This window comes from Melanostigma gelatinosum, assembly GCF_949748355.1.
Source record: "Melanostigma gelatinosum genome assembly, chromosome: 1".
Taxonomy (NCBI): Eukaryota; Metazoa; Chordata; class Actinopteri; order Perciformes; family Zoarcidae; genus Melanostigma; species Melanostigma gelatinosum.
This window is the reverse complement of record NC_136634.1, coordinates 296,563-308,286: the sequence shown is the minus strand read 5'-3', so window position 1 is coordinate 308,286 and position 11,724 is coordinate 296,563. Positions and strand designations below refer to the sequence as shown.

The window sequence follows — 11,724 nt, the reverse complement described above, 5'->3', positions numbered from 1 at the left end:
CATTGTGGCGCCACAGCTATTATTCATTTTTAAGGCTCAAACTATGTACGTTTTCGTATTAAACCGGTCGGTACAAGTCGTTTGAATAATGCTAGAGCATTTAGAAAATGCAAAAGCCTACATTCAGGAAAATAGGGGACGATATTTTTGATTGTCATGTTGTTCAACCAATCAGATCTTTAGTTTGACATGTTGGGCGTATTCTTTGATGTGTCAGAGCTGCGAGCTGGTCTACAAGTACGTCAGCATTACCACAGCTGGCTCAGCATTAACGTGCGCCGTGATTGGTCAGTGGGCTAGCCTGACTGTTTTGAAGCTGAAGCAGCTAGCAGAAGTTAGTATTAGTAGTATGAGTTGAAGTTGAAAGATATGTAAGAAGTTATGACATTGACATGACATTTTTTGCGTTTTGCTTGGTGTAGATTCTTCTTCTTTTTTTTTACCTTGTTTTGTTTTTTTAAGATCGATAGACAGATAGATATGTACTTTATTGATCCCCAGGGGGAAATCTGTATGTTACAGCAGCAAGACATACAAAGAAGCAAAGTAACAGAGTCACCAAAAATATTAAAAAATTTAAAAAAATGCACAATATATACAATAGAATAGAACAACAGAGTATGACAAATTAAAAATCTGAATATAGAATATAGAAGATAAAACAACAAAAATGCACAGTATTAAACAATGAAATAGAATAGTGCAAACATCAACCACCAGCAAACAGCAGTGTAGCGGTGTGTAGCTATGTGGAGGATGATCTGTCCAGAGGTGATTTATTACAGAGTCTCACAGCAGAGGGCAGGAATGTTCTCCTGTATCCGTCCTGTGACAGCGGAGCTGCATCAGTCTGTCCCTGCAGGAGGTGGTGCAGAGGGTGGTCCTGGTTATCCAACATGGATAATAGTTTCTTCAGTGTCCTCTCCACCACCTCTTCCAGATTGTCTTGTTTGCAGCCAATGATGGAGCCGGCCTTCTTAACCAGTTTGTTCAGTCTGTTGGTGTCTCCGGCTCCAATGCTGCTCCCCCAGCAGACTACAGGAGTCCAGTGCACTGACCACAACAGACTGTAGAACATCTCCAGCATCCTGCTGCACACGTTGAAGGATCGAAGTTTCCTCAAGAAGAAGAGTCGACTCCTCCCCTTCTTGTACACAGCCGAGCGTTGATGTTGTTCTTCCAGTTCAGTCTGCTGTCGATGGAGACACCAGGTACTTGTACTCCTCCACCATGTCCACATCCTCTCCCTGAACTCTCAGCGGTTGTGGAGTCGTCGTCTTCCTCCTGAAGTCGACCACCATCTCTCTGGTCTTGGTCACGTTCAGACGCAGGTGATTTCTACCGGCCCACTCCACAAAGTCCTCCACTACTGCCCTGTACTCCTCCTCCCGTCCGTCCCTTACACACCCGACCACTGCAGAGTCATCAGAGAACTTCTGCAGATGCATGACACAGAGTTGTACTGGAAGTCAGTGGTGTACAAGGTGAACAGGAAGGGAGACAGAACGGTTCCCTGTGGGGCTCCAGTATCACTGACCACCGTATCAGACAGCACACGGCCCAGTGGGACAAACTGTGGTCTGCTGTGAGGTAGTCAGTGATCCAGGAGACGGTGGACGCATTCACCACCCGCAGCTTCTCACTCAGCAGCACTGGTTGGATGGTGTTGAATGCACTGAAATCAAAGGAAGTGATTCTCACAGAGCCACCGGATCATCCAGGTGAGACTGAGCTCGCTGCAGCAGGTAGATGGTGGCGATTAACACTCAATGGCTGAAGGAGGAGAAGCGGATTCCTCAAGAAGGACATTTCAGGAAAAGCTGGACAGGGTCGGTCAACCCCACAGCTAGCAGCCCTGACCCAGCATGGAAAAGGATTTGTACGAACAGTATTTCAGCATCGGATTAGCGTTGCACATTTTATGGCTGGGAATGAGTTTTATTTGCAACTGAGCGCCTCGGTGTTTGGAGCTGTTTGGCGCTACGCTACGCTAACCAAGGCAGCAACACGACACCACAGCACGACAGGACCCTTACAAGCTATGGTGCTTTAGAGAACCTTTGGAGAGACCCGAGTGGATCTACAACTCAACGAACATGTTCACAGGAGAACCTCTGGCTGGAACTGAACCGCACCGATGTTCTGTACGACCGCGTCATTAAACTCTTTGTGATCAGAGAAAGGAGGATGGACTTTGTCTTAAAGTGAACAGCAGCTCTGGTAAGTGAAGTGCTTTTGTGTTTTACATCTGCAGTAGCGTTACTACTGAGTTCATGTGTCTATGGTGTTTTTATGATCTGGTCAATATTGTTCCCTCTGATGTGAATAATATCTGAATGGCTCGTGCTCTTCAGTGTGCGTGTGAATACGTGTGTTAGCGCTGCAGTGTTGCTGGATTGATTTGTTGCTTTGTTGTCATATAAATATATGTGACTGGTTCTTGTGAGTTTGTTCTTGTCATTGTGTTAATTCCATTGATTCTGACTATATGCATCATTGTCCGTTAATTACGACGCATCCCGTCATCACGGGGTTATTTCGGACATTTGGTTCTCTGTTTGGGGTTTTGTTTTGTTTTACAAAGCAGGAATGATGGTCTGGAGAGATGTGGATTGTGTGGCGATTGCTTTCGGCCTGTTTGAATCAGAAGGAACAGCTAAACGCTGCGGGGAGAGTGTAGCGTGTGTGCTGCTGTTGTTTTCCGCTAAGCTAGTTTAGCGTCGCGTGTATGTTTTTCTTCTGGGGTCGGAGTGTCAGACAGCTGTCTGTTAGTCATGTGGGTTGCCAGTTTGAACAAAGTCCACCGAAAACATTATATTTCCCACAATTTAAGCTTCTGCATTTTCCAAACGCACTAGTATTATTCAAACGTATTGTTCGGTTGGTAAGCCTCGTACCGAACGGTTTAATACGAACACGTGTATTGTTACACCCCTAGAAACAAATAATAACCGTAGCTGTGACGTCATAATGAGCTTATTAGGAGATGGAACTGTAGTCAGACAGCCGAATGCACGGCCCCCCAATGATATATATGGATATATATATATAAGGGCTAGGCAAGTTAACGCGTTATTATCACGTTAACGCATTCATTAATTAATTCACGCTGACGATTATTTTATCGTGCGTTAACGCAGTTTTAAAAAAATTATTATTTTTCGGACATTTTTAACACAAGAACCAGCAGCGAGCGGTGAACAGCTGTTTGTGTGGCGTCTCTTCTGACTCTTCACCTGCACTCCCCTGGGTCCTAAGTCCCTCCATGTACAGCTTCTTATCACCCTCTATGTACCAACGTACATTCATAACAAATACCACATATTACGGTAATCAGCGTTATTATGTGTCTGACCTAAATACCAAAGAAAGCAAAAAATAAATGATTCATTAAATGATTGTTTGAGTTTTTAAAGTGTTGTGTGTGTAATATGTATAATAAGCATCATTTAGTATCACTACTGAGAATCTAACAACATAAAAACATGACGTAGATAGGTTTGCAGTTTTCAAGATGTATATTTAAATATCATCTGTTACACACATCAAGCTAAAGTTATGAACACCGGCTGAATATCTCTGATCAAAATCATTATAACTGTGTTATAACTGCTGCTGTGTGAAGGGAATACTGCTGCTAACAACAACCTGATGTGTTTAAAGTGTTCACACACAATGTTATTGACCTTTAGTTCATAGAGCAGCACTTTAAAATAAAAGTGCACAATACACTACTTTATAATTCACTGTTGAACTTTGTGCATGACAATGAGATCAATCACGATTAAACATTGTCATCGTTGCCCAGCACTAATATATGTGGATATCGTTTCACTGTAACCGGCTCATTTAAACAGAAAAATTATGTTTTTGCTGTAAATATGTGCATATTATTTCATGTAAATACACATTTAAAGACTCGGTTACATAAACATTTAGTTTATGTTCGTCTTATTTTCTGCAGGTTTAGAAGAAAAGACTCAATCTTTTGGTTTGAGTTTGATCCAAAGAGCTGAAACAATAAAACGATTCGCAACATAGTTTTCAGATCTGAGAGGAAGACATGTTCATGTCCCCCCTCCTGTCTGCCCCCCCCCCCCCCCCCTTGTCTCCCCCTCAGCCCCGGCTGCAGTGGGTGAGGTAACAGTCAGCAATAACGGTCGTATGGACTTCCTGAGTGTGTCGTGGCGTCCGGCTCCAGGTGAGGTGGACGGTTACCTGGTGACGCTGAGCGACCGTCAGAAGACTCTTCACACCGTCTCTGTTTCTAAATCCAGTCCAGAGTGTGTTTTTAACTCTTTGGTGTCCGGACGTCTCTACAACGTCTCCATCGCCTCGAGGAGTGGAACGCACCTGAACCGCACCTTCATCCAGGAGAGAACACGTACGTACCTCACTGACCGGGACTGCAGTCTGCAGGTCTGCCTGCTGACTGCAGACTGACTGTCTGCATGTTTATCTTTAAACTCCGTCCTCGCAGAGCCGTCGCAGGTCCAGAACCCGACAGCTACTCACGCAGCGCGGGACGATTACCTGAAGGTGTACTGGCGTCAAGCCGCCGGAGACTTTGACTTCTACCAGGTGTTCATCAAACACAACAACATGTTCCTGCAGAACAAGACGGTTCTGAAGACGCAGAACGAGTGCGTGTTCACCGGCTTGGTGCCCGGCCGACTCTACACCGTGCTGGTGAGCACCTGGAGCGGGAAGTACGAAACCAGCGCCTCCACTCACGGTCGGACTTGTAAGTGACCTCTGACCCCTCTGATACACCAACACTTTACTCTCCACTGGTATAAACCAACATGTTAAGTTGACGTTTGGCTACATATTGGCACCAGAGGAGAAGTTACCTGAACCAAGATACTTCAGCAGCCTCAGCTGTTCTCAGGTCAGCTTTGACTAGAGGACAGTCAGAATACTCACACACTGCCTGTTTTCTCTCTGAAGACGTGTCATTGTTTTTAATGGAGTCCAGTCTCTGGATACCAGAACAGGATCAACTTTCTCTGCTCTCCATTCTGCAGTTCCAGCGGCGGTCCGGTCCCTGGTTCTAGCTGGACGGGGTACCGAGGACCTGCGAGTGACGTGGTCTGCTGCCCCGGGTGACATGGATCACTACGAGGTGCAGCTGCTGTTCAACGACATGAAGGTGTTCCCTCCGGTCACTCTGGGCAGCGGCGTGGGAGAGTGCGTGCTGTCATCGCTCACACCCGGACGGCTCTACAAGATCCTGGTTTCTACGTTCAGCGGACCCAACCAGAGGGCCCGGTTCATCGAGGGTCGCACAGGTCAGACAGAAGCAGCTGCTCCTTCTTCTTCACATCATTGTAGACATTACAGTTATAACGAGCTCTTTAATCCTGCAGGTCAGAACACAGAAGAAGCTGCTGAGGTTCTAACGTGTCTCTTCCCTCCTCAGTTCCCAGTAAAGTGAAGAACATCCACATCAGTAACAGCGGCGACAGCAGCAGTCTGAAGGTGAGCTGGACGTCCGGTCAGGGCGATGTGGACGAGTACTCCGTGTTTCTGTACAGAGAGGACAGACAGCTGGACGTCCGGCTCATCCTCAAACACCACAGCGAGGTGACCTTTGGTTCTCTTCAGCCGGGACAGAAGTACAGAGTGACGGTTCAGTCGGTCAGCGGAGATCTGCTGAACAACAACACGGCCACCGGACGCACAGGTAATACACTGGTAATACACTGGTAATACACTGATACTATACAGGTACTATACAGGTACTATACTGTAGTATAATGTACTACATAGGTAATAAACTGCTCAACAACAACACGGCCACCGGACGCACAGGTAATACACTGGTAATACACTGGTAATACACTGATACTATACAGGTACTATACAGGTACTATACTGTAGTATAATGTACTACATAGGTAATAAACTGCTCAACAACAACACGGCCACCGGACGCACAGGTAATACACTGGTAATACACTGGTAATACACTGATACTATACAGGTACTATACAGGTACTATACTGTAGTATAATGTACTACATAGGTAATAAACTGCTCAACAACAACACGGCCACCGGACGCACAGGTAATACACTGGTAATACACTGGTAATACACTGGTAATACACTGATACTATACAGGTACTATACAGGTACTATACTGTAGTATAATGTACTACATAGGTAATAAACTGCTCAACAACAACACGGCCACCGGACGCACAGGTAATACACTGGTAATATACTGATACTATACAGGTACTATACAGGTACTATACTGTAGTATAATGTACTACATAGGTAATAAACTGCTCAACAACAACACGGCCACCGGACGCACAGGTAATATATACTGTACTACACTGTACCATAATGTACTACACACTGTACTATACTGTACTACACTGTACTATACTGTACTACACACTGTACTATACTGTACTACACACTGTACTATACTGTACTACACTGTACTATACTGTACTACACTGTACCATAATGTACTACACACTGTACTATACTGTACTATACTGTACCATAATGTACTACACACTGTACTATACTGTACTACACTGTACCATAATGTACTACACACTGTACTATACTGTACTACACTGTACCATACTGTACTACACACTGTACTATACTGTACTACACTGTACCATACTGTACTACACACTGTACTATACTGTACTACACTGTACCATAATGTACTACACACTGTACTATACTGTACTACACTGTACTATAATGTACTACACACTGTACTATACTGTACTACACACTGTACTATACTGTACTACACTGTACTATAATGTACTACACACTGTACTATACTGTACTACACTGTACTATAATGTACTACACACTGTACTATACTGTACTACACACTGTACTACACTGTACTACACTGTACTATAATGTACTACCCACTGTACTATACTGTACTACACTGTACTATAATGTACTACACACTGTACTATACTGTACTACACTGTACTATAATGTACTACACACTGTACTATACTGTACTACACTGTACCATAATGTACTACACACTGTACTATACTGTACTACACTGTACTATAATGTACTACACACTGTACTATACTGTACTACACACTGTACTATACTGTACTACACTGTACTATAATGTACTACACACTGTACTATACTGTACTACACTGTACTATAATGTACTACACACTGTACTATACTGTACTACACACTGTACTACACTGTACTACACTGTACTATAATGTACTACACACTGTACTATACTGTACTACACTGTACTATAATGTACTACACACTGTACTATACTGTACTACACTGTACTATAATGTACTACACACTGTACTATACTGTACTACACTGTACTATACTGTACTACACACTGTACTATACTGTACTACACTGTACTATAATGTACTACACAGGTAATACACTGTACTATACTGTACTACACTGTACTGCACAGGTACTGCACTCTTCTGTACAGGTACTAGACAGTACCTGCCCAGTACATAGATTTACATTTATAGATTACACATTTTGTTACACAACCCTTGATTTTACAGTGAAACACTCGTAAATATTTATGTTGCTTTATAACAGCAATCATGTTATAAGAACTTATAAGGTCAACTATCATAATACTTCACAACTGATGGAGTTCATTGTGCACTATAATTATGTTATTCACATTATCTTTTCATAGTGCATCATAATGAGATCATGAATTACAAGCGGTCATTGTTTGCACTAAGAAAACATTTTTTATAATGTTTTGTGTTTTGTTCTTGTATAGATTTAATATACGATACATTTCATCATACTTGTGTACTTGTACTGCTGACATGATGACATCATTGTGTCCCTCAGTGCCCTCTGTAGTGACGGGTCTCCAGGTGGAGGAGCTCGTCTCCTCCTGCAGCCTCCAGGTCAGCTGGCTGGAGGCTCTGGGTGTTTCTGACGGTTACGTCCTGCAGCTCCTGGACGATCGAGGCGCTCTGGTGACTAACTCCTCTCAGCCCTCCGGATACACCGGGTTCAGGTTTGACGGCCTCACACCAGGCAAGAGGTACCGGGTCCTGGTCCAGACCACCAGCGGGGGCGTCACCAGCCAGGGAGTCAGCGCTGGGGCTCGAACACGTGAGACTCCCTGTTTCTTACTCGGACGGGAAATTGTGTTTTCAACTGTCTTAATATTTCAAGAGTTAAAATGTTCAGATCCTCTGAGAAAAAAAGCATTCGAGTTCAAAGAGAAGAAGTAATTATGTTACAAAATAAAAACGTAACATAAGGACAGTATAATATATATTAATTATATAAAGTAATGATCGTAATACATTTGGATTCATTCTAGAATAAGCGGTCATGTTTAAAAAAGAGAGATGTCATTTTGTAGAGAAGATATTTCATATATTTCAACATATAATCATAAAGTAGTAATATTTCTATGTATTGAAATATATATTGCAGAACACACTGACCCCCCCCCCCCCCCCCCCCCCCCCTCTGTCCTGTCAGGTCCAGCAGCCATCACTGATCTGTCCATTGAAGCCAACACCACCACTCTCCTGTCGTTCCGCTGGTCTCCACCTGATGGAGAGTTTGACTTTTATGATATTTTCTTGTATAAAAGCGACGACTCGCTGCAGGAGAGACGACGCGGCCAGTCCAGCAGTCAGCAGGTTTCCTTCCAGGGTCTCAGACCTGGAGCTCCGTACAGGATGGTGGTGGTGACCCACAGCGGAGAGCAGACTAGCCAATCGTCTGTCTGGGCCCAGACAGGTGAGGGGGGGGGGGTATTTAAAGCACTTTGTTTCATATAAGAAGAGTTTATGCTGCTTTGTTATTATTTGTTTGTAATCATGTGCAAGTGCTTCCAAAAAAATATGACGCCAGTCAGCTAATTAATTAATCAGTCAGATTGAAGTCCGACTGAAGTCCGACTGAAGTGCACCTTCTCCATTTTCCACCATGTTGAATTGTTCTGAATGACACATTTTTGACAGTTCCTCCTAAACTGTAGGTCTAAAGATGTTTTCGTGGTTCTGGTGCTGAAGCTGTAGAAACACGTTACTTGTGGAACACCGAGTGTACAAACTGTGATTAAAACCTCCGTCTCATCTTCAGTCCCAGCAGCCGTGGTGTCTCTGAAAGCTCACGCTGGAAACCAGTCTGACGCTCTGTGGGTGAACTGGGACCGTGGCAGTGGGGATCTGAGCGGGTTCCTGTTGTCTCTCTACAACCCCGACGGCTCTCGGCGGACCGAGCAGCCGCTGGGCTCCGAGTCCACAGAGTTCGTCTTTTCTGGCCTGATGCCCGGTCGGCTGTACCGAGTTGAGGTGACGAGCCTCAGCCGAGAGCTGAGCAACAGAGTCAGCACACTGGGGAGGACTGGTGAGATGTTACTGCGGTCCTGGGATGTGATGGGATGTCAATGAAGCCGGAGACGTGTAGTCGAATAGAAACGGAGAGAATCACCTGATTCTTACTTGATGCCTTCAGTCCAAGAGTCTGATTTCAGAGAATAAGACATGTTTCTGTTCATCTCAGCTCCCAAACCTCCCACCTCCTTCCTGTTCGGGGGGGTCACCAACACCTCCCTGGAGGTCTCCTGGACCGGCCCCGTGGACTCCGACTACGACGACTTCGACCTGCAGTGGACTCCTCGGGACCGGCTGTCCGTCATCGACCCGTATCATAGCCGCACCTCCGGCAGCCGAATCCTGAGCCGGACGTTCCCCGGGCGGCTCTACTCCTTCAGCCTCCGCAGCGTCAGCGGGGCCATGGAGCCCAGGGCCCCGCCCACCTACAGCACGGCCATTCACAACAGCATCCGGACCAGTAGGTGGCAGCACTTCAACTCGTTGTGCTTTGTTTGTTCCTCAAAGGTTCATAAAAGGAAGGTTTGCAAATGAAAAGACAATCTGAAAATATAGAATTGAATAATGCAAAAGTGTCAAATGATATGAATCATCAGCTGATGAATTTTACTGTTCACATATTGTAAAGGTTAAAGTTATTTAAATATGGATCAGGCGGGTCGGGTCATGTGTTTAAAAGCGGATGAAATAAAACATCATTAATGAGGAAAATATGAATTACATTCTCAAAAGTATCAAATATAGCAGATCTGCTGAGAAACATGTAACTTCACTGATTATCTCACGAGATAAAAGTTTAATTCTGTTTATATTTTTACTGCTGAAATGTTCCACGATATTTACTGAATGATTGGAAACGTCTCCAATCAATAAATCATCAGATCATTAGATTGTTATAGAAAACAAACATCTTTTAAAAACATTTTGATAATAATAATAGTAATAATAATAATAAAAACAATAATAATAATAATCTAAAATATAATACAGTTTATAAAAATGAATGAATTATTGTTTTTATTATTATTATTATCTTTCTGGGGTAAAATACATGAGTAGATTTACTATGAGGTACCTCAGTATGTGCGTATTAATACTACATTGTGAGTACTTGTACTTGTCTCTCGCTGTAGAGCCGGAGCGAGTCCACAGCCTCCACTGTCGCCCTCAGAGCTCCACCTCCATCTGCTGCTCCTGGGGGCCCCCGGAGGCCGACTACGACTCCTACACCATCGAGTGTCTCCACCAGGACTCACAGGTCATGGTCTACTCGCGCCGCACCGCCAGAGACTCCACCTCCTACGTCATCACCCAGCTGGAGCCACACAAGCGCTACACCGTCTCTGTCAAGGTGATCTCGGACCAGACCACCAGCGAGGACGCTCGGGACGCCGTGGTGACCATGATCGACCGTAAGGACGCCTTCTGATACGAGTAGAAGGACTCGTTTAACGTTTAATGTCTGACTCCTCAATGACTCCGCAATGACTCTTCCATGACTCCTCCATGACTCCTCCATGACTCCTCTTTGACTCTTCCATGACTCCTCCATGACTCCTCAATGACTCCTCAATGACTCCTCTTGGACTCTTCCATGACTCCTCCATGACTCCTCAATGACTCCTCCATGACTCCTCAATGACTCCTCTTGGACTCTTCCATGACTCCTCTATGACTCCTCCATGACTCCTCAGTGACTCTTCCATGACTCCTCCATAACTCCTCTTTGACTCTTCCATGACTCTATGACTCCTCAATGACTCGACAATGACTCTTCCATGACTCCTCCATGACTCCTCAGTGACTCTTCAATGACTCCTCTATGACTCCTCAATGACCCCTCAATGACTCTTCCATGACTCCTCTTTGACTCTTCCATGACTCCTCCATGACTCCTCAATGACTCGACAATGACTCTTCCATGACTCCTCCATGACTCCTCAGTGACTCTTCCATGACTCTATGACTCCTCAATGACCCCTCAATGACTCTTCCATGACTCCTCTATGACTCTTCCATGACTCCTCTATGACTCCTCAATGACTCTTCCATGACTCCTCTATGACTCCTCAATGACTCCTCAATGACTCTTCCATGACTCCTCCATGACTCTTCCATGACTCCTCTATGACTCCTCCATGACTCCTCAATGACTCTTCCATGACTCCTCTATGACTCCTCCATGACTCTTCAATGACTCTTCCATGACTCCTCTATGACTCCTCAATGACTCTTCCATGACTCCTCCATGACTCCTCAATGACTCTTTCATGACTCCTCCATGACTCTTCCATGACCCCTCTATGACTCCTCAATGACTCCTCCATGACTCTTCAATGACTCTT

General features: G+C 44.6%; 1 protein-coding gene across 2 annotated transcripts in view; it reads left to right on the top strand.

The window, feature by feature from the left end:
- The window catches only part of ptprbl (protein tyrosine phosphatase receptor type B, like), a 78,962-nt gene that overhangs the window by 13,960 nt on the left and 53,278 nt on the right, over positions 1-11,724 (top strand). For both annotated transcript variants that reach the window (XM_079271441.1, XM_079271440.1), the window contains exons 8-16: positions 4,121-4,384; positions 4,481-4,744; positions 5,028-5,291; positions 5,423-5,686; positions 7,869-8,138; positions 8,517-8,780; positions 9,126-9,392; positions 9,549-9,839; positions 10,513-10,791. In XM_079271441.1, the coding sequence (XP_079127567.1) occupies positions 4,121-4,384; positions 4,481-4,744; positions 5,028-5,291; positions 5,423-5,686; positions 7,869-8,138; positions 8,517-8,780; positions 9,126-9,392; positions 9,549-9,839; positions 10,513-10,791 (2,427 nt within the window). The remainder of the gene's footprint in view (positions 1-4,120; positions 4,385-4,480; positions 4,745-5,027; positions 5,292-5,422; positions 5,687-7,868; positions 8,139-8,516; positions 8,781-9,125; positions 9,393-9,548; positions 9,840-10,512; positions 10,792-11,724) is intronic.